Genomic DNA, 27,374 nt, shown 5'->3' on the forward strand with positions numbered 1-27,374 from the left:
TGCTTCTGAAAGGCTATGTTTTCAAAAGACCTTCAACATTCCAGTGATAAAACATTGACAAGCCTCCCGCATCCCATTTGGTGACAAGCCTGGAATGCAGGAGCCTCTGCAGGCCCTCTGGTTGAAGAGACCAAACTTGGACTATGTAATAAGACCATGTTTAATGAACACCAAAATACAGGTGAGAGCTGCGGGGGCTCAGAGGAAGGGGGAGTGGCGACAGCTGTAGTGATCTTAGGTGGTGGGTAAGCAGTGCTATTTGGTGGGTAAACTACGCCATCCACCACCTTTTCTTTCACAGCCTTTCAACAGTCCTGGGGTACAGCAGAGGGGGATGACTGGCCCCATTTTACAGTGAGGAAAACTGAGTTCCAAACAGCTTCACCAGCTTGTCCAAAGCCATGCAAGTTTCCTGGTCCTTTCTTCAGCCCCACTGTGGTCTGAAGAGATTTGAGTAGGTGGATAGAAAGAGGACAAATACTCCACAGGAAGAGCAAGCCCAGTGTGCAGTTGGGCAGGGTGTGGTATGCAGGGACACTGAGGGGGCTAGCTGAAGGACAGTAACCCTTGGTCCTGGCTGCCGCAGCACAGCCACTTGGGTGTCCGCTTTTCCTCTCTTCCCTCCGGGGTGCCCAGGCCTTCAGGACCAGTTGAGGGGGGTCATAGAGTAGGAGGGCTTTTCCCGCCTAATCTTTACTTGGCACCTACTATGCATGAGTCCACTGTAAAGCCAGGGAGGACAGGGCAGAAGGGGAGAGGTGGCAACACAAGAAAATCATGCTATATAGCTGACCACAGTGCTGTGAGAGGGATGCAGAGGGGCTTGTGTTGAAGGTGCCAAGTGGGCAGGGACCTGGGGAGGGTGCAGATCTAGTACATGAACTTGTGAGCCCCAATGAAGTGGAGGTGGGTAGGACTAGATAAGCCAAACACAACAGGCTGGAGTCTGGATGGGATCCTGGGAACCAGGACATCGCAGTGACATGGAGGAGAAATGGGGCCACAACAAAGACTGTAGGAGAGCTAAGGAGACTCTGGCTGGAGAGGAGGAAGTTTGGAGAAGGCTCTGTCGGTCCAGGCTTCTCCAGGCAGGCCCCTGGAAATGGAGCTGGCTGGTTTGAGGTCAGAGGGCCCTCCTCCGGCCATCCTGGGAGGCCTCTCCAGGTGTGAAAGCACAATGAGGCCCAGCAGAAGCTTCAGGCTCTGCAGAAACACAAGGACATACGATGTCCTTTCTAGCCCTTCATCCCACTGGCCCTTGGCCCTCCCTTGGGAGGAGCCCAGAGTTCAGCACAGGTCCTGCCTTTCCCAACCTCTTTCACCTTGTAGTTAACCATACAAGAGGCAGCCCCTGGAGGCCAGCATGGGAAGGAGAAAACTGGGTTAGAGTCTCCAGGCAGATGCTCCTGCCAAGAAATAGTCCCTAGGGCACCTGTCTCTTCTCAGCACCAACACACAACTGGGGAGCCAGAGGAACAGGCCAGGCAGGAGGCTGCAGGGCCCTGCACAGAAGCCAGCAGGGGGTGCTATAAACCCACACTTGGCAGGGTTCCTGCTGCCTTTCCAGTCCAGTCCCCACCACAAAGAAATGAACAGGGACTGTAGGACGGAGTCCCTCCCAAGCCTTGGGCACAGCATGGCCCACAGAGAGCCAGGGTGTGAGTCCAAGGTGGAGGCAGTGGCAAGTCTAAGCATATCCTAGCAGGGTCCGGAGGCATAGGCCTGGCCAGCTGAGGCCCTGGCACCCCTGCCAGCCCAGTATCAGAGCCCCGGCCGTATCCCAATGCTGCCCATGCATGTGGTGAGATCTTCATTCACTGACTCCTCCCTGAAGAGAGGGCCCGGCCACTGCCCCACCACCCCATCCCACAGCAGCAGCTCGGTCACCGTCAGCACAGGCCTGTCACTGGATGTCAGGGTCCTGGAAGCCCCAGGCCTCCACAGCAGCGATGAGGAAGTTCTCACTGCAGAGGGGCTGGTTGTTGAAAGTGTCGCAGTGGCCCGTGCGGCCCCGGTTCAGGTCCCCGTCGATGTAGAGAGCCTGGCTGCCCCCTCCACCTGGAGGATGCTCAGTCAGTGGCTACCCATTTGGCACTGCCCAGGAGGTGCTCTCCTCCTGCCCCCAAGCATCGCCACTTGTCCCGGCCCCAGCCCTGCCACAGGCCTAAAACCACAAGGCTGACCTTCAAATCTCTAAAGCCCATCAGCCCTCAGCTGGGGTCTAAACTCTAGGCTAGAACCCCTTTCCCAGCCAGTTTACCCAGAACACCTGTCCCCACTCCCGCTCCTCATGCCTGTTCTCTTCCTCTGCCATCATGAGGGCTGTCTGTACTTCAAGTAAGGCTCCTGCCATCTGGGTCAGCCATTGCTGACCCAGAGGCCACCCACTACCCTGTACCCTTCTCCCAGGCTAAGTGAGACCAGCCTGAGATGGAGGGAGATGCCCACCTATGATGAGGCAGTCATTGCCCCCAGCCATGAACATGCACTCAGTCTTGGAGGGCAAGTTGAAGTGCCGGGTAGCCAGGAACGGCGAGAGGCGGTCAGCAGGGTCTGAGGATGAAGACGAGGATGACTGGGAGAGGAGGGACGGACTGGCAGTGGCCTCCAATGACACTGGCTTAGTCAGCTCTGGGTGTTTGATGACCACCCATTCATAGCGCTGGACCTCTGGCTGCAACTGAAGGTGGAAAGGCAGTATGAGGAGCGGGTACACTATGCCCTACAGGGCCCTTCTGGTCACTTTCCTCCCACAAAACTTCACTGAAGCCCTTTATGCATGAGGCCTCATGCCTAGGGCTGGGGAGACAGTGCCATATGGGGCAGGTAAGGGCCTGCCTGCTCTCACAGAGCTACTGGTCTAATGATCACAAACCAGAAGAAAATGGGGAGGTCATCCTGTGGGGTAACTGCGATAACACAGGTAAATAAAGTCATGTAAGTGGGGCTGATGAGGGTGCTGGGCCTGTTGGCCGTAGAGCACATGCAGGGAGACCCACTTACCCTAAACACAAAGCATTCTCCAGTTCCAAAGAAGCCCAGTTTGCCTCCAAACTTATTTCTCTCACTCCAGTCTGTTGACAGGTACGCTCCACACACCTGAGGAGAAAGACCCACGGTGATGCTGCACTGTGCTGGCCTGCAGGAACATCCCCTTCTCAGGCCCTGCTGAGGGGCCACTGTACCATCACAGCTTGGGGTGGAGTGGTATTATCACAGCATCCTCCACCCCGGCTGGAGGGGAAGGGCCGAAGTTAAAGAGAGGTGTGGGAGTCAGAGTTCGGAAGCATGGGATTGGCAGTGAGAGTAGGGGGTGGGTAGCTGCCATCAGCTTGTTTGGGGTGTTTCCATTTGGGCCCTCAAGCACGGGAACAAGCCCCATATCCACACTCTGATTTTGGGCATCAGCACCTGGGAGGCCCCTCAGATGAAAGCTCCCAGGAGGTATGCCTGCTCGACAACATTCTCCAACCCTGTCAGCCAGCAAAGGGCTTGCTTTCACCATTAGAGTCAAGTCTCTCCAGTGGCTGCAGGGTTCTCCCAAAATGTCTATCAGAGTCACCTTCTACGATACACATGCACAGGCTCTTTCTGGAAACCCAGATGCAGAGTCTGGAATGGCGTGAGGAACCTAAAACTCCCAGGGGTACTGGTCTGGGAGCCACTGAACAAGAAGCCTTTGCTGCAGGCAGACACCCCCCACGATGAGGGCACATGAGCTCTGACCTCCTAGTGTTGGAGGACTTTCCAGGAGACAGGTACTGTGGAGGAAAGGGCCCTGAGAACTACCTGTTAGGGGGTGGAGGCAGGTGACGGCAGCCAACTCACCTGGCACTGGCCCACTGTGTTGGGGGGAGGCAGGACCTTGCTACTAGGCATTTCTGCAATTCTCCTCCTAAGTAGCAAGGCCATTTCAGCAGGGCCTAGATCCTCAGGGGAAACAAGGAGGCCCTGGGTACTTGGGAGTCAGACAGGGAAGCTGGATTCACTTCTTTGTGGAGGGTGGCTCTGCTCTGTGCCCCTAAGCACAGGAAGGCTGGGTGGAGGCTGCAGAAGTACCCACCCTTCCTGGGGCACAGGAGCAGCAGACTCCCCAGAACTCAGAGACCAGGACCCCAGGTTCCCTCTGGTTCCTGCTCACCTCCTTTTGTGTGGTCTTAATGAGCAGGAGGGTGGGCTCGTGTCCTTCGCACTGGAAATACAACCTGGGAAGAGACCACACATTTCAGTCCTGACAGGAAGCAGTTATCCTATACCCCTTTCCCATACCACCTCTAGCCAGCTTCTACTGACTGGAGCCCCTCAGTGTCTGAGAAACCTGGACTGTTTAGGGGTGAAGTGGCCTGGAAACTGCATTTCCTTATCTCCTGGGGACCAGGCATAGTGGCCAAGGACCTGGCAACAATCTGGCCTAGGTACTCTTCTAAGCCAAGGTAGGGCTTCCCTCAGGCAGCCTGTAGGCTGAGCACTCTGGTAGGGGGAAAGGCAGCATGACAAATGGCCCCCAGCAGACAGAGCTGCATGCCAGGTGCTCCAGGGAAGCAAGAGCAAGAACAAATCCCTGTTCTAGAAAAGCTCAGTCCAAGCACGTGGGAGCCAGCTGGTACTGGGAAGCATGTAAGGAGGCCTGAGATTGCCGTTGTGGTGGCTCCAGGTGCCCAGGGCTTGGCTGGCAGCCCTGGCTGCTCTCCTTAACCATTCCTCAGTGAGCCTCCCACATAACAGAGGTTGGGGCTGGGTGGATGCTGCTCCAGCTGTGCGATAATATTTGCGGGGCTACACACAGTGCCCACCACATGGGCTGGGCTAACTCTGCCTGTGTTGTCTCTGTCAGGTCACCTGTGACCCAAGGCAGAGTTTCTGAGGCCACCTATAGTATGAGGCTCAAGCGGAGGCTGAACCTGACAGAGCTGCCAGGGAGGCAGTGTGCCCTGGGGGGGCCGGCACAGCCCCAACCCCACAGGGCCAACCTGTTCCTGGCTTGTGGACTGACGGAGCGGGGGTGGGGAGTTCTGAAACACAGCCTGTTTCCTTGAGTCGTCCTCTCTTACAGTTCTCTAAGCGAAGCCTCCCACGTCATCACAGCGCCTACACAGGGACCTGGAGCTGTGGCGTGCATGGCAATGACCCTTGAATTGAAGTGGCCTGGGGGTGAGAGAAGCCCAGAAAAGTGCCTCCCAATTCTAGCCCCCCAGAAAGAGGCAGGGTCTCACCCAGTGTGATCTCCTGAAAGCACAGGCAGAAAAAGAAGCTGGGAAACTTCACTGTTCCCTCTGTCCTTCCTGGACTAACTGGCCCTCAGAATTCTTGCCTCAGGGCCTCAGAGGGCAGGTCCAGCCTCCAGCCTCCTGGGCATTACCTGCTCAGGTTGTACCCGTGCTGCAGTGAGGAAAAGAGCAGGAGGGGCTGACAGAGGGCGAATCGCTCAGGGATCCATGACCAGATGTCTCTCATCTCCTTCACACTGACAATCTCTGAGTGGAAGTTTTCCGCATGTACAGCAAGGTGCACAAATTGCCTGGGGAGAGTTTTGAGAGGTTCAGAGCACAGTTGTGACCCCAGTCCTGACCACAACCCCCCACCCCGGGGGTGTGCATTGGCTCTCTTGGAAGCTAAGACTGGAGTGTACTTCTCACCTATTCAACCAGGCTAAAGCCTGGTCCTAGGTACTCTCGGGAAGAAATCTGGTAGAGCTGTCCCCTGGAGGCCCACTCCCATTTCATTACTAAGGGGAGAGCACCCAGTCCAGGTTGGGACAAAAGCACCTTTTCTCTAAGAAATGGGGACAGAAAGTGAGTCAGCTCTGGCAAGATAAGGGCCAGCCAAGCACCAGCAGAGAGCACAATTGAGGCAACCAAGCAGACAGAAGGACAAACAGATGGCACCTGAACAGCTGCCAGGCCATGAGAGCCAGCACAAGCAGGCCCCCAGGACAGCCAGGCCAGAAGACAGAGAATCCAGGCATGGAGATATGGTTTCCAGACCTACCTTTTAGAAAGTGAAACACTGAAAAACAGGAGGAAGCAACGGACGTGGAGAAGAAGAAAAATAAACACAGACAAGGAGAGGTTAGTGGTAAGTACTGATATTCAGAACGTGCCTGCATTTGGCCTGGAAGAAAGGCCTCCACACCTACAGTCATGTCATCTGCCACCGGGACAGTGTCAGAACACCGTGAGCCCTTCCCATCTATGTTCCCCAGGGGGCTGTGCTCAGGGCAAGGGGGCTAGGCCCAGCAGAAAGGGAGCCCACAGCTGCAGGGATGGAGAAGGGGCTGCTGTAAAATGGCTCAGCCCACTGCCTGATCTTCTGGCTTTGTGGTCCACACCTAGCTTTCATCTCTGTCATGGGCCTCAGGCCTGAGGACTGTGGCTGGCACCTTCCATTCCCACAGTTGCCTCAGCAGCCTGTGGCTATAACCAGGAAGGCCCTTTCTCCCTTCCTGTGGTTTTCTATCCATGCACAGATGGCTGGCTGGCTGGCAGCAGGCAGAATAAAAGGCTGGCAGGACAAGCTTATGCCCAAGACTTCGGGATATATTCCACCAAAGCCCCACCCTAAGTGGGCCCCTGGCTGCCTGCCTAGAGGCCTGCCTACCTCTTCTGTTTGACAGTGATGCCCTTCTGCTTCAGAGCTTTCTCATTGGCCATCTGCAGGAGCTGAATCTCCTTTCGAGAGAAGAGGCGGATGGCAAATGCTTTCTCCAGCAGCTTTTCAGGAGACACTGTCTTGGCAATGTCCTTGACGAAGGTACGGATGTCTTGCTTCACGTTATCTGACTCAAACGGCTGCCCAGCTCTCACCTTATGAAAGAACTTCAGGATTGCCAGTGCAACGCGGTACAACACTTTGTAACCTTCCACCAGAAAGACATCAAAGACACGAGCGAAGTAATTGAGGGGCAGTTCCCCAAATAGCCAGCGCTGCCAGTCTGCGTAGACCTGTAGGACATCCTCCGACACGGCCACCATCAGCTTGTGAGCTGCCTGGCAGTACTTGTTCACCAGGTCCCCAAAAGTCATGCAGGAAGACTCAAAGGCCAGAAAGCTCTGGTCAATCAGCTTCTTGCTGGGGTCATTGCAGGCCAAGATGCGGCAGGCCTTTTCAAAGCACTCAGCCTCATCAATGCTGTAGTGCAGCAGCAGGGCTACAACTGCAGGCAGGGCGGGACAGAAGGAGATGTCAGGGAACTGGTTGGCAATGCACAGCAGAATCTTCCGAACAGCAACCTCACCCCGTGTGTTCAGGCAGTAGCTGGGCACCTGCGTGTTGTCCACAAACTCAGGCAAGGGCAGGCTGCTGCTGCTGTGCTTACCCACGATCTTGCCCACGATGTCACTGTACACACTGGCATCAGGTGTGATAGTGCGGCAAGGGATGTCCCGGATCAGGCGCTGGTACACCTTCCCACGCAGAGCGTGGCTGTGGGCCCAATAACCTTGGCGTGCCAGCTGCTTCAGGTCTTGCAGCTCTGTGCAGCTCAGTTCCTTGGGTCCCAGGTCCTGGATGGCATTCTTCATCTTGTGTCTGTCCACAAAGCAGTTGTACCCCTCGGAGTCCATATTGCAGGGCGTACCTGGGAGGAGGGCCCACTCGGGAGGAGGGCCCTGGGCTACCAGGAGGGAGCAAAGAGCAGCTAAATCCTCCAGCCCCCTCTCAGCGGATTTTCTGCTAACCTCTTTGCCATGCCATACCCTATAGGATTAAAAAACATGCTTAGTATGCATGTATAAAGGTTCACATTTAAAAAAACATATTTTTGTTTCACTCTACAGTAGTACGAGGGTTTACATTTAAGGTAAGTGGATATTCTGAGAATTCATTATGAAGTGTGGCATATCTTTTCATGGGGCTTATAAAGTTACTATAATAGGTCACACAGCTTATAAAATATCGAGAGGCTAGAAACGAGTTCCTAGAAGGCTTTGAGAGAGAGCATGATCCTGCTGAAAACAACCCCAGCTAGGTGGTGGAAGACCAATTAGGCTCCCACACACCACCATCCTGTAGCCCAACCTTCTGAAAAGTGGTTGATTAAGAGGACCGATTCAAGTCAAGAGATGCTTTGCTTCCGTTCATGAAGGCTTCAGGCCTTTAACCAGCTGTGTGTCGTGAGGAAAAGACAGCTAGGTGTCAGGCAGGTACTGCAGAGAAGCAATACTGGTGGGGAGTAGACACGAAGGCTGAGAAATGAATGAAGCTGTCACAGCTTCAGAATTAGACATTTTTACATCCAAATGAACCAGAAGTATTGGGGGATTTGGTGCTGTCTTTCCATTTGGGGAAACTATTGAAATTCAGGCAGACGTTAAAAAATGGGTAAAATGTGCTATATGAGACTCTGGCTGATAGGTAGACAGTGAGACAGAAGCCTACTGCTGAGGATACCATAATTTAACATTTGTTTTTGCTAAAGGCTACTGTCCTCAGCTTTTACAATGGTCTGCACATGCACCTCAGACTAACCTTTCTGCCTGCAATGGGTAAGCGTCTGGAGATGTCACAAGGGTTTGCTTCAGTGAGTTTTGGTAAATAGCCAGATCATTCCAGTTTCTCTTGAATCTAGAACATTCATCTGTAAATATAAAAAAGAAATAATAACTTAAGAAGAATGAGTATAAAGAATTATAGTATAAAACCTGTACTATGAGAAGATGTCTTAAGAAAGCACTTAGATATGATTTTTAATAGTAAAATATACATAACAAATTTACCATTTTAACCATCTGCAAGTGTACAGTTCAGTGGCATTAAGTACATTCACACTGTTTGTGTAACAGCATCCATCTCTACAACTTTTTCATATTCCCAAATTGACACTCAGTGCCCATTAAACACTAACTCCTTGTCCCCCACTCGCCTGCAACCACCATTCTCCTTTTTTGTCTCTAAGAATTTGACTACTCTAAGTGCTTCATATTAGTGGAATCATACAATCAATATTTGTCTTTTTGTGTCTGGTTTATTTCACTGATCACAATATCCTCAAGGTTCATTTATGCTTACAGCATGCATCAAAAAAATTTGTTTTAATTTAACAACTTTATTTTTTAGAGTAGATTTAGGTTCACAGAAAAACTGAGAGGAAGGCACAGAGATTTCCCATACACCCCCTGCCCCCACACATGCACAGACTCCTCCATTATCAACATCCCTCACCATGAGTGGTACATTTGTTGTAATGGATGAACCTACTTTGATACATCACAATCACCTAACATTTACAGATTAATGAAGGTTCTCTCCTGGTGTTATATATTCTATGTTTTGGACAAATGTAAAATGACATGCAATCTCATTAGAGTATCATATGGCGTATTTTCACTGCCCTAAAAAATCCTCTGTGCTCTACCTATTCACCCCTGCCCCCATTTATCAGAATTTCATCCCTTTTTATGGCTAAATAACATTCCATTATATGAACAGAGCACAATTTGTCTATCCATTCACCTGCTGATGGACATTGGGGTTGTTTCCACATTTTGGCAGAGTAAACAATGCTGTTCTGAAGGTGGGTATACAAGTATCTGTTGAAGTCCCTGCTCCACTTCCTTTGCATATAAGGTATGTCCACTGATATTGCTTTTATAAGGGCTCCCCCATAGAAAACATTAATTAAAATAAGGTTTTCTGACAACATCCACTTTATAGATCCCTGAAAAAGCCCTGCCCACAGCAGAACTAGGCCTGCTGCCAGTGTGGAACCTTCTTCCTCAGAAGAAAAGAAACCCTAGTTGGGGTAGACTTGTTTGCTCTGTTCTGGAGGGGAAAGCGGTGAGGATTCCCTTCTTCTCCAGGTTATGAAGACCAGGCCAACAGGCCCACTCAGACCCTCACAGCCATGCCCAGGTTGTGCTCCACAATCTTCCATGTGTAAATTACCTATAGCTTTTAAATCTTCATTCTAGGTTCTGAGCCCACTAATCTCTGGAGAGACCCAGGCCCATCCTGTTTGTGAGGAAAGGAACCAGCTCCTTCTCAGAGTGAAAAACATGTTTATAAACAGAACAAGAGCAGGGCAGGACAGCCCCAACCCTCACTCAACTGGCTTCAGATTCAGGTTGAATATTAAACTGGAAACTCCAAAAGTGATTATCGCACTTCGCAAAGTTCCTTCAGAGAGGACTCATGGTTTTGCTTGTTGCAGCAAGTTGCCCAGAGACACAGAGATTCAGAGGGACTCTGAGACAAGAACACAAGTAGGAGGCCCTAAAGGAGGCCCCTAGGTCCCCACAGGCCTCCTCCCCAAGCCTGCATCAAGAAGAGAGTATGGTATTGCTGGGGCTGGGCAAAAAGGTTTACAGTGACCTTCTCAGGCATCCATAAAACCAGTTCCAGGGTGGTTTCCTTAGGTTTCTTTTTACACAAATGCATAATCACAAAAAAAGTCAAAGAATACACAGTTACAGAGTAAAAATGTAAAGTTCTGTTTACATTACCCCTTCAATCCTATTCCCTCTTCCACCTAAGATAATCAACCATTGCTCACATGTTAGTGCATATCCTACAAAACCTTTTCTTATATTTACACACACATTCATAGCTGAATTAGATTGTTAAGGCTGGCTACTGGGAAGGGGAAGCCAGGAGACGAGGAACAGATCAAAACATTAAATTATCCATTGGATGCTCAAACCCTAGAGGTCTGTTTTACAGTTGAAGTGATGCTCTCACCCTGTTGTTACTCCACCTGCAGCATGCGGCCACAGTGCAGCCATCATGGGGCCAACACACGATACCTGCTCCCCTCCATGAAACAAGGCCTCACCTGTTCCCCGAAGTCCCCCAGCTCCTGACAAGGCCAAGGGAAAGAAGGGAGGCAGGAGCAAATGTGGGAAATGATCCAGTCTTGAGTCAGATAGTCCTGGCTTCAAAGTCCAGCTTCACCACTTATTTGCCTGAACCTCAAACAAGTCATGGCTCTTCCCCAAAAGGTGCGTGCCTGTCTGTAAAACTGAGCTGACAAATACAACCCACCTCACCTGCATTAGTCCCCACATGACACCTGAAGGCTGAGCTCTTACTGGGACTCACTGGCTGGGGTGTGGGTGACATCTCCCTCACTCTCACTTCCACTCACCCTGCTCAGGCAGTCTAAGGCAGACAGCTGCAGGGCCCTGCTGGCAGGTGCACTTTCCCTTGTACTCAGAGTGTGGTGGGCGGGGGGGGGGGGGGAGAGAATGGTTTCTCACCACAAACAATGAACTTACCTAAAGGCCACCCCCCTAGGTTTACTGCAGAGGAATGGGGGTGGGGGCAGGACTGGTTCTCTGAGGTAACACCTCTGTATCAGCCCACCCCTGTGGGAGAGGGCTGGCCCCAGCTGCCTTCAGCTCCCTGAACTTGCAATGTAGGGAAGTACAGTTGACCTCTGAATAACATGTACTGCACAGATCCACTTACATGAGTACTTTTTGTCAATACTGTAGGTGTATTCTCTCTTATGATTTTCTTAATATTTTCTTTTCTCTAACTCATTGTATTGTAAGATACAGTATACAAATACACACACACACATAAAACATACAAAATAGTGCCAATTGACTATGTTATTGGTAAGGCTTTCAGTCAATAGAAGGCTGCTAGTAAAGTTTTGGTGGAGCCAAAAGTTTTATGTGGATTTTCTTTTTTTTTTTTCATTGATTTTAGAGAGAGCTTAAGTGATGAGGAGGAAGCAGCCAGAAGAGCTGAGGAACAGTCACGCTGGACAATTAGAAGAGCAAGTGCAAAGGCCCTGAGATAGGAACAGGCCCAGTATGTTCCGGGAGAAGGGCACCAGTGTGGCAGAGCACGATGAGCAAGAGCAAGAGCAGCAGACACCCACAAAATGGACTGTGCACAGGGAGGGGTTTGGATTTTATTCTAAGCACAGAGGGAAGCAGTGAAGGGATCCAACGGCTGTGTTTAAAAGCCAATTGTCAGGATTAATTGAGACTGTTTATAGAAAGCACTCGGCATAACCTGACATACCAGGGCAGCTCACACATCCTGAGGGCATCCCAATATTACTGCTCCTTCGGGTCTCCTGGCCTGGCACTGGCTCTGAGATGTCTGGGACCTGACAGGGTTTTGGTGGGTCAATGCTTGATCAGTCCTGCAGAGGTGCAGCACAGAAGGCTACCACTAAGGTTCTCCCACAGGCCCACAGGTCCCCTGTTCTCTCTCAGGGATGGTCCCTCCAAGTGGCCACTCTGACAGACCTTCCCCTTCCCTGCTGTGCCGCTGCTTCCCATGCAGAAAGTCCCCTCCAGTGACCCTCACATCCTTTTCCCTCACAATGACTGTGCTTGTTTTGAAAGTTCAGGCTATCTGATGGGAAGCAAATATTTCTTAAAAAGAAAAATAAAAACATTCATGGAAATGAGTGACTTTTATTTCCCCAAAATATATCTTGCTATGTTGGTGACACCTCTGTCCAGTTCCCCATACTGTCATGATGACAAATGCTGCCAATGTACTCTGTCCTGTGTCTGCCTAGGGCAAGTTCACATCAGACTCTGAGACCCAAAGTGTTAAGGGCCCCCTACAGTAACCGCAGCCCCACAGTCCCACAGAGAACTCCCCAAACAGTGCCCAAAGAAAGAAGGAGGCGGCCAGCTAGGGTGGGAGGAGCCCAGGCTGCCTATGGGCTCTGCATGCAGCCCTCCAAGATTTCTGATCAGGACCAGGGTGGGAGGGGAAGCAGATAAAGAAGGAAGGACAAGACTTTAATGTGGATAGTTGGGTGGGAGACATCAGGACCAGCTGGGGTTCAGGACCCCCATCCTCACCCCATCCTCAGGGACAGCCAAACATAAATCCCACAACTGCTGGCTGTCAGGCAATTTATCTTGGCATTTCTATCTCTAGTCCTGAGGACACCGCCATGGCATGGGAATGTGCCCCACCTTATAGATGAGGAAACTGGGATACAGAGAGGTACCTGGGAGAGGGGTTTCCACGTATAGAGAGAACTATCCCTGGTCTGTCAGCCTCCAGAGTGACAGCTCCACAGTGTCTGAGATCACTTTCCCACCCAGGTCAGCCTGCCCCACCCCTGTTCTTTCCCCAATAAGTTCAGGGCTAGCTTTTCCATGATAGCTGCTGTCCCAAAACACTGCCTCAGGTCGGATGAGTCACGGGACCTCTTTGTTTCTCACCTCTTAAGTGGACATGATTTCCCCAAAGAATTAAATTTGAAAACAATTTTGTTTTCATGTGACAAACACAGACCCTCACATTAAGCCTGGGCAATTCCATTTTTACCACCCACCAACATTGGGCACTGCACCCCCTATCCAGTCTGCCTTTCCTGGGGGGGGGGGGCAGCACCCCATCATGACCCCACTTCTCCAAACTTTTATTGATTTGACAAACTTATATTGAGTTGCCTTTTCTGGGCTGGGTCCTGGGCAGGGCACCAGGGACAAGAGAGTAAAAGACGGCTCTCGAGGACAGTAATGATCACAGCCCTCACAGGAAGTGCCATGAGGCCAGACAGGGCACCAGCAGACCACCAAGGCAGGTCAACTCCACATGAGCACTGAAGAAGGAGCAATGGTACCCTGAGTGTACCATAAAGATAGGTGCATAAGGGAGGTCACAGCAAGTTGGGGAGCCTCAGGCAGGTGGTGTTGAGTGGCTGAAGATAGGATAAGAGGGGGCTAATGGCCTTGAGTGTCAGCTGCACTAGGAGACTGGACATCACCCTCCACATGAAGGAGCTGGAGAAGAGTCTAAGCAGAAGGTAATACGCATTTTAGAAAAATTCCCCTGGTGGCCCAGGAGAAAGGAGGGTGGAGTCCAGAAAAGGAGGCATGAGGAGGGCTGGGCCAAGCCTGGCCAGAGAGGATAGAGAAGATGCAGTGGAACTAAAAGACTGCCTAGGGGTTGGACGAGGTGACTAATGCTTAGGGGCAGGATCTAAGAAATGAACAGAAAATTACGGCCCCAGGGTGGGGTTTTGGCAGGCAGAAGCAGCTCTCCATGTTGGAGTTGAAAGTGCCTCTTATGACATAGATGCCTCTCAGGCAAATGCCAGGGCCGCTCAGGTTGGAGGCAGAACCCTGGTCTGCCATGCCAAGGTCCTGCCCAGACACTCAGCCCTCAGCCCAGAGACCCATGCTAGCTCCTGGACTTCTCACTCAATTGACCTCACAGAAAGCCCCCCCCGCCACCAGGATGCCACCAAAGTGCCAACTGTGGTGTCACTGGGCAAGAGGCACCCTGTGCAGAGGAAGATTGGCACTTACCAGGACTGCCTACCCATTCCTACTGCTCCCTACCCAGCCTGAGCCTATTACCCCACATTGGCTGCAGGAACAGCTCATGGTTAGAGGACCCAGAGCTCAGCCTGGCTGGCCTTAGTCACTGCCACAGGAGGATGGATGTTCTGTGGGTGTCAGCTGCTGTGTCTCAGTTCTTCCTCTCCAGTCTGAGCAATGTTACATCTGTTTTCCAGGAGTGGAACTAGGAAACAAAGAACTAAGAGGAAGGAGCCTGCAGCTCCAGAATGGCAGATGACTGGGTGAGGATAGGAAGGAATGGCAGTGAGATGCTCTGTTCTGGGCCTGAAGAGTTCTATGTGACAAGGAAACACATGCTCCTCTGTTTTCCCAGAGCAGAATTCAGAACATCTGCTCTCTCGCTAGTCTGTCTGCCTTAGAGACCATCAATCCCCAGTGAGGTGGAGCTTGCAGAGGTGGAGCAAGCAGGGACAGCAGAATGACTGAGTCTCATGACACCTACTTAGCATCAGGGGACAGGCATGCAGAGTTGACAGCACTTCACTCCTTCAGGTATGCAAGGTCTGGAGATGAGAAAGACACAGCATTATAGGACATGTTCACTGCCTGATAAGGAGATACTCAGAGTGCCAGGGACAGGGAGCAGCAGGTGAGGAATGTGGCAGCAAGACAGGGAAGGGAAAACAACCTGTGTAAGAAGGAAGGGTGCATCTGGGTGGTTGAGAGTGTGACTCAGCTTGAGGGGCATTAGGGTAAGGGGCAGGGGCCATGGGACAGCTGGAAGGCTTCTGGGCAGGGGAAGGGAGAAGGAGGTGAGGGCTCAGGAGATATTACTGAGGCCATCCACCATGGACAACCAGAAGGGGCAGGGACAGGCTTGGAACATGATGCACTCTAAGGCTGATGATGAACCCCCTCCCCCTGTTATATTATGCAGAAACCTTCCTCTCTCCAAGCCTGAGTCAAGTCTAACTTCATGAGAAGCTCTATCCTCCCACCCATAGGGAAAGGCCAGGGAAATGTCAAACCCCACCCCAGAAATCTGCTATAGCCCCCAGAGACACTGCTTTAGGACTCTGTCTCAGCTGTAGGATGATTCTGAATTCTGTGGATGGCCACTGGTGACACTGCTACTGACTGAGGTGACCACTGTCACTGATCCTCCGCATTCCCTTGTCTTGCTGCCCTCTTTTTGCCTACCTCACCACCATTCTCAACTCTCATCTTTCTCTGGAACTTGTCTGTGGGAAATAATCCATCACCTCATCCTCTCCCAGAATGCACTCTTTCTTCTCTGGTCAGACAGCGGCAGGCTCTCCCCAGGACCCTGCTGGCCCCTCCCTTCAGGCTTTCCCCAGGACTCTGCCCCTTTCTCTCCAGCTCATGGCCTCCATTCCTTGGCTGTCATCACAAAGCTCGAGGGTTGAGTAAGCAGCCCTGGTGTGAAACTCCTCAAGTTCAGAAGTCTTTACATCTCTAGCATTTTGTCCACAGCCTGGTCAGCCCCAGAAACCACTCTACCCAGAGGCAGCACATCACAACCCTACTCTCTCCTAGCTTTTTTCTAGAGCTCTTCATTGCCTTCCTCCCACCCGCATGACTCCATCTCCTTCCCCTACCAGTCCCTTGTGGCTTTATGCCTCTGCCCGCTCAGCCTAGACCTGTTCTACCAAGCTCCTCCTGCGCTTCCGTCTCAGCCACAAGCAAAATCCTCAGGAGAAGCCAGACTGAAGCATGATTCTCCATGCTGGTACACCAACTGTAGAGGGAAAAATCACACCACCTTGCTCATGACCTGGCAGCCCTTCCTGGCATGCCTCTCCAGAACCTTCTCCTATTCCTTATACTAACACATCGGCCCTCAGCCCTTGCCCTCCCTCTCTCCTGAGAACAGGGTGTCAGGCAGGAGCTTCCTCTCCTCTCTGACCCTGGCTCTTGACCTGCACTCCCACATGCTTGGTCCTGGATCTCACTTCCTGGGGACCCCAAGTCTCCTGCATTTTTAATGGTCCCTTTCTGCTGTTACATACCCGAAAACAGACACTCACAAAACCTGATGCTCCACTTCAGCTCTGCTTCTCCTCTCCTTCCCAGTCGAGTTTCTGGTGAGAGCAGGCTACACCTGCCTCCTACCCCTCCCACCTTCACTGCCTGACTGCTGGATCATTTAACTGACACCTTTGGACCCTTATCTCCCTGAAGCACACACAACTGACCTTAGTGCTCTCTGGTCTCCTCTCCCTAGGCCTCCTGAAACTCTTCCCTCATGTCTGCCTCCTCACCTCTGTGGCTTCTGCTGTTCTTCTGCCTGTCTCTTAAATATCCCTTTTGCAGGAGTTCATCCTTGTCTCAGCCTAGAATCCTCGGTGAACTCAAGTCCTGTATTTCCAACTGCTTTCCCGAACATTTCTTTCTTTGCATGCTCCATGCGACTCCAACATGTTCAGCTCTGACTCCCAGTGTGCTCTGCCCCACTCTTTACCTGAAACCATGTCCTGGATCCCCTGCCATCCCCTTAGGATCTGGCCCTACCTGCCCTCCAAAGGCAGCTTTAGGTTGCCCACACAGCACCAACTGCAGCCTCCACGACACATACATAGGGTATGTCCACAGTCGGGAAGAAAGACAGGACACACGTGTTCTCCTTTCTCCTCTTGGTCCAATCTACTTCAAGCCTCAGTGCGAATGTCCCCTCCTCCTTCCCAAAGTCCCAGGCAGGGCTGAAGGCACTTTGGCTGCATTCTACCCCGCCTTATCCAAATCTGTTTTAACTCTTGGCACGTCATTGTGATGACCTGCTTATGAGTCCAGCTCTTCTCCTATACTGTGACTTTTGAGCCAGGTGTCTCACACCACACCCAGTGCACCCAGGAAGAAGGAAAGAGACAGAGACTCAGAAATATCCCAAACTACCTGGGCCCAAAAGGAAAATTTAATTCTAAACAATAACAACAGGGAGCATTGTTTAGGCATATGACCTTCCCAGCAGGCATCTTCACATGATGGGATGGCAGGCCATGCTCTGCCTCAGCCCTGAAGCAGAGCACAGAGATTTCTCAAATATTAATGGCAACTTGCATTCCACAGTGACTATCAGGCACAGCCAGTTACTGGGGAACTTGATAGTGGGCCCTTTGCTATAGCACACAATAGAGGGCACGTGCCAGCTACAAAGGGTGTAACCATTAATGGCATTAGCATTAGGCCTTAGTCACAGCACCGCAAGCCAGTTGGCTGGCCGGTCTGCCTGCCATCTGTCAGAAGTTCAAATGCAGGTCTTACCGGGGTGCCTGAGCCTATGGCATGGGCCCCAAGCAGGGAAGCGTCCCAACCTTGTTAGCCACTTAAAACAGTTCCCTGGATCCCTTTCTCAGGTAGAAATTTTTTTCCCCCCAGCCTGGTCTGGCCTACCCATAGGCAGGGGCTGGGGATGGAATGGGGATCTGCTAATTCAGGATCTTTACCAAAGGGTCCTCCCAATAGCAAGTGTGGGAAAATATCCCCAGGGCACAAGATAAACCAGCTAGCTGCACAGAAGGAGAATCAGAGAAAGAGAACTAGGCTGTAAGTAGCATTAGGATTTTGACTGGTCAGAATTCCAAGTGAGATGCCTTCAACAGATGGGCCTCTGAAGGCCAGGCACATAGCTGGTTCTCCATAACTATCTTAAGATCTGAGAACAGAGCCAGGAATCTTGCAGATTTACTCATTTTGATAGGTCCTCAAGACACCTCCTGAATGCTGGTGTGCCAAGAGCTGGAATACAAAGATGTGAGGCCCAGCTCCAGGTCTCTATGAGCTTCTGGCTGTGGGGACATGGGTGTGCTGATCATGCCAGCTCAGGTACTGGTGCTATGACAGAAAAGCTCAGGGTATATGGACTCCCAGCACATGAGGAAAGAAGGGTTGGGAGCCAGTGCTGCCTCAGCTGAGTCCTGAAGGATGTGGTGGCCTATGTCCAGGAAGCAGCAGAAGCAGCAGAAGCAGCAGAAACAGCATGGGCACAGGAAAGGACCTCGGACAGCACAGTCACTTGGGATGGCAAGCCTTTCAGCTCTTTAAGGGGGCAGCCCAGTGAGAGCCATTTATGGCTCAGATTAAAAGACAATTCTGTAGTCCAGCCTCATGGGCTCCAAGAAGTCAAAGGACCTGAGACAGAGACCCAGGGTTCACCAGGCTGTTGAGGAAGCCACATGCTTCCTCAAGGGTCAGACCAGGAAGGCAGGAAAACATGCCAGAGGCAGGAGAAGCTAATGTATACACCTAGATCCTTTTAAGGCCTGCAGGTTTACCAAGATATGAAGGCTAGAATGACCCTTGCCACAAAAGAAATTAGAGAAGAATTAGGGAATGAGAGCCAAATGATTCAAAGAAAGGCTGAAGTGACAGGTGAGGGGAATTTTTGGTGGGACACAAGTAATAACTTACATTTAGAACACTACACAGGGCACAGGGCTTTTATTGGTAACAGAATTGCCCATTGGTAAACAACCCTCAATGTGTATGGTAACCCCATTAAAATTGTTTAACAAGTAGGTAGGCACACATTTTCAGATTATGAAAAACAAGCCAAGCCATGTACAGTGTGTTCTCAATCACCTGTAAAAGAAGAGAGAATGCCTGAGTGGAACGGAGGGAGAAACCGCGATGACTCACATGTGATGACCCCTGCCAGCATATCTTCGTGCAGTACCCAACCAGGCTAGGGGACGACATAACTATACAGGACAGAATGAGATCTTGTCTCACATCTCCTAAGTGAGCAGGTACCAGAGACAAAAATAACTCCTAACGGCCCACGCACTTATCCAGAAGCTGAGCCAAGTCCTGTGGGTGGACAGGGGTTCCTTTCCCAGTATCAGCCTTTCCTCACCCTCCCTGCTTACCCCTCGGGGTGGGAGAAACAGTGGGGAGAAGCCACCAAATACTTGGCCTCTGTATCAACAGTCCCCCCTGCTGCTAATGCTAAGGTACCACACAGAAACTGGGGTCCTGGAAAGACAGTGAGGGGACCTCAAAAATTCTGCAACCTTGAATCTATCTCTGGGTCTCAGAAAACCTTTTTTCAGAGATCTAATTGTGAGAATGCTCTGAGAAGACCAATCTTCAGTCTGGAAGGAAAAGAGGTCCTTTGAGATGAGTGATGGTCTGGAAGTGTCTCAAAATGCACATAAACACATGAGACAGGAAGGCCCCTGGAATTGATCACGTGGTTTTTGCACCTTGAGCATTTTTACACCTTGCCATTTACACTAACCAACAAACTGGGCATTTGTCACAGAAACGAAAAGCTTACTATCTTGACTCCACACCTCAAAAAAGGCAAGAGTTTATTAATGAGAACTCTTGTTAGCTTATCTACCCTGTTTTATAGACATAAAACATTAGGTGCCTCCAGGGTTCAGTCTTCTTTTTTTCCATACACTCTCCTGGGAAGGCCAATCCCACTACTCCCTGGCTCTACTGCTACACAGGAAGGAGTCCCCAAAATGATCTTGAGCCCAGTACACTCTCCTTGGCTCCAGACCAACATACTCAGCGGTACCCCTACTGCTGAGAAGTCTTACTGTCCCTCAGCTCAACATCTCCAAACTTCAAGTCATCACCTGCCCCCAAGCCTGCCCTCCTCCTGCACACTGTGTGTGGCATGGACCCAGGTGCTGGTCACCCAATCTTGGACTGTTCCCTAAGTCCTCCTTTCTCCCTTGCCCTTCCCCCACCCCCACAGCCACTTGCCTCATGGTTTTGCTCTTCTTTCTGTACCCCACTGTCCTTTATTAATGCTGGGCCTTATGTTTCTCTAGAGGTGCTAAGGTGGTCCCTTAACCAACCAGGTCTCAGTGTAACCCTTCATCAATCCACCCTGGCAACCGCAATCTGATCAGTCACGCATAGACCCAAGATCTCTTGGTGACTTCCCACTGCTCTCAGGGTAAAATTCAAAGTCAGGTCTGGTACTCAAGGCCTCTTCCAATCTGCTGCCAGCTTAGCTCCTTAATTTCATCTCCCTCTCTTTATCCCAACCACCAGAGCTACCCACTGCCCTTGTTCTAACAGGTGGTAGATGGGTCATGCCCTTGTTACTTCACACTGTCTCTGCCCAGAAGGCTCTTTCCCTCACGTGGTTTTGCCACTCCTATTCATTATTCAAAATTTAGCTGAAGCCTTTCTCAGGAACTGCCACCAAAGGCCACCTGAATGCCACTCTGTGCCCAAAGCAAGCTCTGTCCCCCTGTATGGGAGCACCTCCCATAGTGCCACAGTTCATTTGCCTGTCCCCTGACTCTACTGTAAGCTCCATAAGGGCAGAGAGCCACTCAACTTTGTGGCCACATAACACAGGGTACAGGCCTTCCTCATGTGAATTATGATTTCAATAAAGTTATGTGGAAGGAGTTTTTTTAAATCATCAAATAATAAAGTTGATTCTTAGTACAAAGCTTGAGGTTTTGTTTCCTTGATAAAGTGACACTTGAAACAGTCACTGAAATTGCTGCTTCAAGTTAAAAAAGGCTTCTTTCTTTCAGGCACAGAGTTTTCATAACAGAAAAGGTATGCTCAAACAGGTAAAACATTGAACAGGGTAAATGTTAAGTACTTTTTAATAACCTGCTTCATTGTCTTTATGTACTTTAAACCAGAAACCACCTAAAAGCAAACTCAGATATGTCATCTGAGGTTAACTTAGACTGTAATGAGAATTAGAAGCAACAATGCGTGCCCAAGGTCACTTGGCCTTCTGGACAGTCCTGGCAGGTGTGGTCAGCAAGAGCTGGTGAGGCCCACCTGCTGGTAAACTTGCAGATCCAGGGAGTTAATTTTATTATTGTTATGAAAGCCTGGCTAGATTACTTCTATACCCACACCCCGCACCCCCACTGAAGGTCACCCTTACTACCAGATGAAAACCACTACACTAGTTTTACTTAGCACCTTGTTCCATTTCAAGAGGTAGCCGTGGCCCATTCCATGCCAGGCAATGGGGGAGCAAAGATGAATGCAATATGCCTCCAGCTCTGTTCACAGAGAGAGACAAGCTTCTAAACAGAGCACTCACTACCAGATAAGTACATCATGTAAAGGCTTTATCTGAAGGCTGAGAAGATTGAATAAGGGCCAACCTTTAGAATAAAAGGAAGCTGCATGTTGGGGTCGTTCCACTGGCTGTAAGCCTTTGTAAATGTAACACCTTTGTGAGGTTTCTTGTGCTTTTCTTATCTGGATTTGTTTCTTCCTTAAAACGAAGAGAACCTACATACTTATCTTTAAGACAATTAAGCAAACCCAGTGCCTACTATGTGCTGGAAATAGAATGTGAGGATGAAGCCCTCACCTTCAAGTGGAGGAAATAGCTACGTATGTTGAATAATGACATGGTCTTTTTAAAATTCAATTGCCTAGAAGTCCTTGCTAAGTCCCAAGTAAACATACAGAAAAATATAGAAAACCACCTTCAAATGCTTCTATTGGCTCTGGAAAAGCAGACAGACTAATGACTTGGAATGACCATAACACCACCACCACCACATCGGCCATCAGGACTGTATCTCCTAGCACACCACTAATCTAATAGTCAACCCGTGCCTCCACACAACCCAAGAGGTCCTTAGACAATCTTTGGCCTTTAATGTTAGCCCAGAGGTTGGTGATCCAGGAGGCCCATGGCACATGTTTCCATAATGAGTAAGGTCACCAGTACCCCTGCTTGAAGAAAACCATGACCAGGTGTGGCCCATCGCCAACCTCTAACTCAGATCGCACAGTGCCCAGGGACCCTGTGGAAACGCTTGTCTCTGAGCCCAGTGGCCAGGCCAAAGGAGCACCCGCCAGACAGGGTTCAACAGTCAGGAAGCAAGTAGGTGGGCATGTCATCCTGTGGCAAGCAAAAGGCAGGAAAAGGATCAGTTGCAAGTCTTAGATGGCAGAACATTACCAGAGATTCTGTTGCAATTTCGAGTCCAGAAGAGGATTTCTCACCCCTCAGAGACAGACAGTGACCCGAGGAAGGTGTGACACAGAGCTCCTTCTGACTGATGCCTCTCCATGGGCCAGCCAGCACGCAGACGGCCCTGCCCGTGGGGTGAGTGTCCGGTGGAGCTGAGTGCCAGGGGCGGGGGGCAGTGACAGGAAGACGTCCTCGGGCCGTGGACCTCGGACCTCCGCACAGCGGCCCACCCCGCCACCCCACCTCCTACCGAGGCCCCACAGTCTGACCCCCACGCCCCACGGAGGCCCCACAGTCCGACCCCCACGCCCCCTCCCTCAGCATGCCCCCGCCGCAGTGACAGCCGGCAACCTGGTCCGGCAGTCCCAGAGGCCCCATGGCGGGCCATAACGCTCAGCGCCAATCCCACTGTGTACCCACCTCCTCCGTCGCGCAGCAGCGCTCAGCGCACCGCTTTCTCCTCGGCTCACCGCGCAACTGAGCGTGGGCTTCTTTACGCATGCGCACAGACTGCCCCGCCCCCACCGAGCACACGCCAGGAGTTGCCCACCCCGGCGCCCGGGTCTCTGCCACAGCGGACTCTGGGCATGCGCACCGACACCCAGTGCCAGAGCACAGAGAACATGCGCCAGCCCAGGACAGTCCTGGCGCGGAGGGGCAGGAGTTCCCGAACAGTTTCTCTTGGAGACAGTCGGGTGGGCAGGCGGCTACCAGGCCCTGCGAAGGATAGGGCTAGGGGCATCAGAGGCCAGGAGGGCTGTCCGCAGGAGTTGTCGCCCCTTCCTGGGTTGCGTGTAGACAAGGGAACGCGCGTCTGCGTGGACACGATGTCCGGCTACGAGTGGGAGAAGGGATGCTGGGGATCCTAAGCGCAGGACTTTAGAGGAGAAGCTCAAAGGCCGAGAGACACAGCTGGATGGAGACAAGAGACAGGGAAACAGCTGGCCAGGAAAGCAGAAGAACACAGGCAGAGACGCTGCAGAGACAGGGACGCCCAACCGGTAGAGAAAGGGCAGGCACAGAGGACAGAGGGGAACCAGAGGCCTCCGTCCTCGCTGGGGGAGGAGTCACAGCGCCCCCTTCGGGTTGTGGCAAGGGGTGGGGGAACCAGTGTCACCTATCCCCAAGGGGGTCCGTGGACATCTGTGGTGGCCACAGTGCCTCTGGCTGAATTATAGCGCTCTCTGGTGGATTATGAGAGTCCGTGGGGAGTGGAGTCACACCGACCCTCCGCGTGTTCTCAGACCTATAATGAATGGGTCCTGGATTCACGAGGAACAGCATAACCTTTTGGGGGATGTCTCAGTGCCTTTTATAAAGATGAGAACACCCTTTGAAGGACTATGACATCATGGAGAGGCAGGTCACAGTGGCCTTTGGAGTGTTCGAAGATCCCCAAAGTATTGGACCCCACAATGAAGTTCGCAGCCTTCTGTAGGTATCAAGGTGCTCCCCTTGGAGGGGGCAGATAGCGCAAGTGTAAGGGAATCCAAGAAATCCTCTGGGATATGGCCAAAAGCAGCTTCCAAACAGATCTTTGGGGCTATGACATCCCTCTGTGTTGCTGTGTAGGTCACAACCCCTCCTGGGCCCTGGATGGAGGCACAGAGGGAGGTGTCCTGCAGGGTTGGGCAGGGGCTCAGATGGCAACACGTGGTATGCAAGCAAAGACTCCTTTGCAGACGGATGCACTAGTTGAATGTGTGCCTTGGTGTAGGAGCAGTGCCCAGCCCAGCCCCAGCCTGGCCCTGTAGGCTCAAGCCACCCCACAGCGTCCCCGCCGCTCCCGTCTCTGTAGCCTCCTAAGGCGCCGAGTCCACGTGTCACGCCAGGGCAGCACGAGACTCCCGCGGGTTACACTGAGCCCAGGCCCTCGACCCCCTGGATCCCCGGCAGTAGCTCCCTGACCGCCTCCCAGCAGCAGGTAGCGGCGGCCAGGTAGCAGGCGTGGGCAGCCGCAGGCAGCATCCCGTGCTGGCACCCACAGTGCACTGCTCCCTCGCCTTGTGCGCTCCTCCCCGCTCCGGAACACAGCGAGCACGGCCACTGGGAAGCGTGTCCACAAGCCACGTGTCTCACTGCGTGCACCCACTGCCACCTGCACCGCTGCAGCAAGGGCGAGAGGGAGGCAGGGTCAGGCTAGAAGAGGGCAGGCCATGTGGAGGAGCACTGGGTGTCTTTAGCTGGGAGGGAAAGCAGAGGAGGGCCACAGAGAACACCCACTAGAAAGGGAGGGCACAATGAGACCACCAGGGACTAATGGGGTGGGGCCAGCAGCCGGAGGGAGCTGAGGGTTGGGGGGTGGTCTGGGGCCAGCAAGGGTCAGGGTATCCAAAGGAAAAGTGGGGAGGGCAAGGTGAGAAGGTGAGGGCAGGAGGCCTGGGGGCTGCCTACCATAGTCTTTCCTGCAGAACTTCTTCAGGCTGATGCGATAGCTGCCACGAGTGGGTTTGCAGTGCAAATCACAGTCTGGGGAGGGGGGTAAGGTAGTGGGGAGGCTGGTAAAAATCCCCCACTTCCTTCCCCCAACCTCTCCTCCTCCTCCTCTTGAGCCCACAGCACCCCTGCCCCCCATGGACATGCTAGTCTAGGACCCTATCTGTGTCCACTCACCCTGAGGCTCCACAGGGCTGCTCTCTTCAGTAGGTCCAGGGACAGGGGTCTCTGCAGAGAGGGTGGAAGAATGGCCTGCATTCAAGGGGGGCAGGGGGACCTGGAGAGCTCAACAGACAGGTAGGCAACAGCAGGGAGCTGGGGTGGCCTAAGTAGAACAAGGTCACTCACTAACACAGGGTGCCACTGGAGAGCGACTCTGCTGGAAACCAGGAGCACAACGATTGCAGGTGAGGCCAGTGACACCATCCTTGCAGGGACACTGGCCTGTGGTCTGGTTACAGGTTTTGCCGGCAGCACCAACAGGGTGACAGTCACAGGCTGAGGACAAAGATGAAATGGTCAGAAACCCATCTGGGGATGTTGGAAAGTAGAGGGTGAGGATGTGCAGGCTCACCCCTGCAAGCGTGGCGATCACTTGGTGCACGGCCTGGGTCTCGATAGAAGCCCTCCCGGCAGTAGTGGCAGTGGCGGCCAGCAGTATTGTGCCGGCAGTTGAGGCAGACACCACCACTGCGGCGGCCTGACAGTCGGTATAGCTCCATGTTGAAGCGGCAGCGGCGGGCATGGCCATTGCAGGAGCAAGCTGTAGAGAGGGATGGGTCAGGGACAGGCTGGCTGGGTCCAGGATCCCCAGACCACCCTCCAAGGCCTCACCAAGGCAGGCGTGGGCTTCCCGGGCTGTGGCCCGCTGCCACGGCCTGTCGCAGTAGAAGGGCTTGCAGCGGCCACAGTCGGGGCCCTCGGTGCCATGCTGGCAGTCGCAGATCAGGTGGCCCTGGGTGTCCAGCAAGCACCGCGAGGCATGCCCATTGCACTTGCAGCGCCCGCCCACCTGGAGCTCAGTGGCTGAGTAAGAGTAAGGGACCATGGCCTCGGAGTCCCTGGTGTCTCCCAGCACGGCAGGTCTTGTGAGCACTACTTGGATGTCCGTAGCGGTCACCCAGTCTTGGAGCACAGGGCTGCTGTCCAGATCCAGGCCTGGCGGGCTGCTGTCCTGCACGCTGAAGGCCAAAAGGCCACCACCATCAGGCTGGGTCTGGGGCTCAGGGAAGCACAAAGCTTCAGGCCCTGGGCCAGCTGGGCCATTGGCAGGGGCAGGCAGGCGGCCGTAGTCCAGGTCACAGCAGGAGGAGAAGAAGCCCAGTGGCACCCAGCTTCGGCCATGGTCCTGTGACTTGAGTAGGGCCACTGAGGTGGGGGGCGTGGAGCAGAAGCGTAAGCTCACAAACACCAGCTCAAAAGTTTTGCCCAGGGATACTGTGAGGGTCACGTTGAGGGGCGCCTGCATCAGCCAGTCCGAACGCCAGCACACAGGGCTTGTGGTGCCCCCTGTGAAGGTCAGGAGGGCAGCAGAGTGTGCCTGCCGAGCGTCAGAGGAGTCACAGGCCTGCGTGGGTGGCTGCTCACATGTGCTGGACGCCAGGACCTCACGGCCCAAGGCCGCATTCACTAGGCCAGGCACACAGCCTCGGGGGCCCCCCCCTTCATCATGGCAGGGGTCGGTGGGCGCTGGTGGCCCTGGGCTGAGGGCGGCCCAGAGTGTGCCCGCGGTCAGCAGCAGCCCCCAGGGCCAGCTGAGCATGGCCGCAGCCTCCGTGTGTCAGCCAGCTGGCCTTGGCCCCACGCCGCTGCCCTCCAGGGGGTAGAGCTCTGGTCCGAAGCTCTGCCGGCCGGCGTGCAACGCTGAGCAACCACAGGCTCCCGGCAGCCCCAACGGGGGCCCAGAGGTGGGAGTAGACGGCACACCCCGGGCCTAGTGCAGCAGCAAGGATGTTGGCGCGTCCTCCTGCTGGGCCTGGAGCGATGACAGCCGTTGCCCAGGCTCCCAGCACCTCCGCCTGCGGAGGCCCCACCCACCGCACGCTGCTCACACTCACCCACGGAGCAGGTCTCCCGGCCTCCCGGGAATTGCCAAGGGAGGGCGGGCCCTGGGGCGCCCGGGCCTCGCCACCTCCTCCGGGCTGCGGCGAGGGAGGGCAAGCTGTGCCAGTTGGGGGTGGGGGGCGCAGTAGGCTCAAGCCTGGGCCCAGCCGGAGGCGGAGCTGCAGGGGCCGGGAAGGAGGGAGGGGAGAAGAGGGGGCCTCCGGGGCGTAGCGGGAATCAGAGGCAGATTCAGACACAGGCTAAACCAGCGGGGGAGGGGCCGAGGAGCCAGGAATGCGCTGCCGGGAGGGGTCTGGAGGGGAAAGTTCAGCCACGCAGCCTGTGGAGGACCACCCAGCAGGGTCCCTGGCTGGCAGCCAGACCTTGACTGCTCCTGGGGCTATGTTACATACTGGGCAGGGGGTCTGGCAGGCTCCTCCCTCAGACCCATCAGGTAGGCTGTGCGCTGGGTCTGAAGTCTGGTGCCTGGATGCTCCCTGATGTCGGCAAAGGACATACTCAGGGCATGGGAAACCAAGCCATGCTGGTGGTTGTAGGGTGTCCCCAAGGCGGCAGTCTGCTCTAGTAGAAAGAATACAGGATCGGGACCAGGTCTGATTTTGAATCCAAGCTGCTCTAATTTCAAGCTGTGTGGTTCACATTCCTTAACCTGCTCAAGCCTCAGTTTCCTCTTTGGCCACATGCCTTGTTATTCACATTCCCAG

The 27,374-nt window shown here is 53.0% G+C and overlaps 1 protein-coding gene across 12 annotated transcripts; it reads right to left on the minus strand.

The window, feature by feature from the left end:
- Positions 1-145: 145 nt before the first annotated feature.
- Positions 146-26,657, minus strand: TBC1D24 (TBC1 domain family member 24). 12 transcript variants are annotated; one of them, XR_004901789.1, is made up of 14 exons: positions 25,441-26,652; positions 25,181-25,369; positions 24,955-25,104; positions 24,784-24,834; positions 24,565-24,639; positions 8,467-8,575; positions 6,598-7,695; positions 5,989-6,006; positions 5,360-5,518; positions 4,064-4,205; positions 3,004-3,099; positions 2,449-2,680; positions 1,314-2,058; positions 146-1,203 (listed from the first exon to the last, which is right to left on the minus strand). XR_004901789.1 is itself a non-coding variant. In XM_036019929.1 (13 exons), the coding sequence occupies exons 1-13, from the start codon at positions 26,366-26,368 to the stop codon at positions 1,904-1,906; spliced, it is 3,402 nt and encodes a 1,133-aa protein (XP_035875822.1). In that variant the 5' UTR covers positions 26,369-26,652; the 3' UTR covers positions 146-1,903. The 12 variants fall into 12 exon arrangements, 11 of the variants coding, with proteins under 11 accessions (XP_035875822.1, XP_035875824.1, XP_035875823.1 ...); XM_036019929.1 differs by having other exon boundaries at positions 146-2,058; XM_036019931.1 differs by having other exon boundaries at positions 146-2,058; positions 4,142-4,205; positions 25,441-26,651.
- Between the last annotated feature and the right edge of the window lie 717 nt (positions 26,658-27,374).

Source organism: Phyllostomus discolor, chromosome 3 (genome assembly GCF_004126475.2).
Source record: "Phyllostomus discolor isolate MPI-MPIP mPhyDis1 chromosome 3, mPhyDis1.pri.v3, whole genome shotgun sequence".
NCBI lineage: Eukaryota > Metazoa > Chordata > Mammalia > Chiroptera > Phyllostomidae > Phyllostomus > Phyllostomus discolor.

Coding starts and splice junctions, on each gene's coding strand:
- TBC1D24 (XM_036019929.1), bottom strand. CDS start 26,368: ATGCTCAGCTGGCCCTGGGGGCTGCTGCTGACCGCGGGCACACTCTGG. Junction 25,105..25,180: donor TGATCGCCACGCTTGCAGGG/GTGAGCCTGCAC, acceptor CTTTGTCCTCAG/CCTGTGACTGTCACCCTGTT. Junction 24,835..24,954: donor TCCAGTGGCACCCTGTGTTA/GTGAGTGACCTT, acceptor CCCTCTCTGCAG/AGACCCCTGTCCCTGGACCT.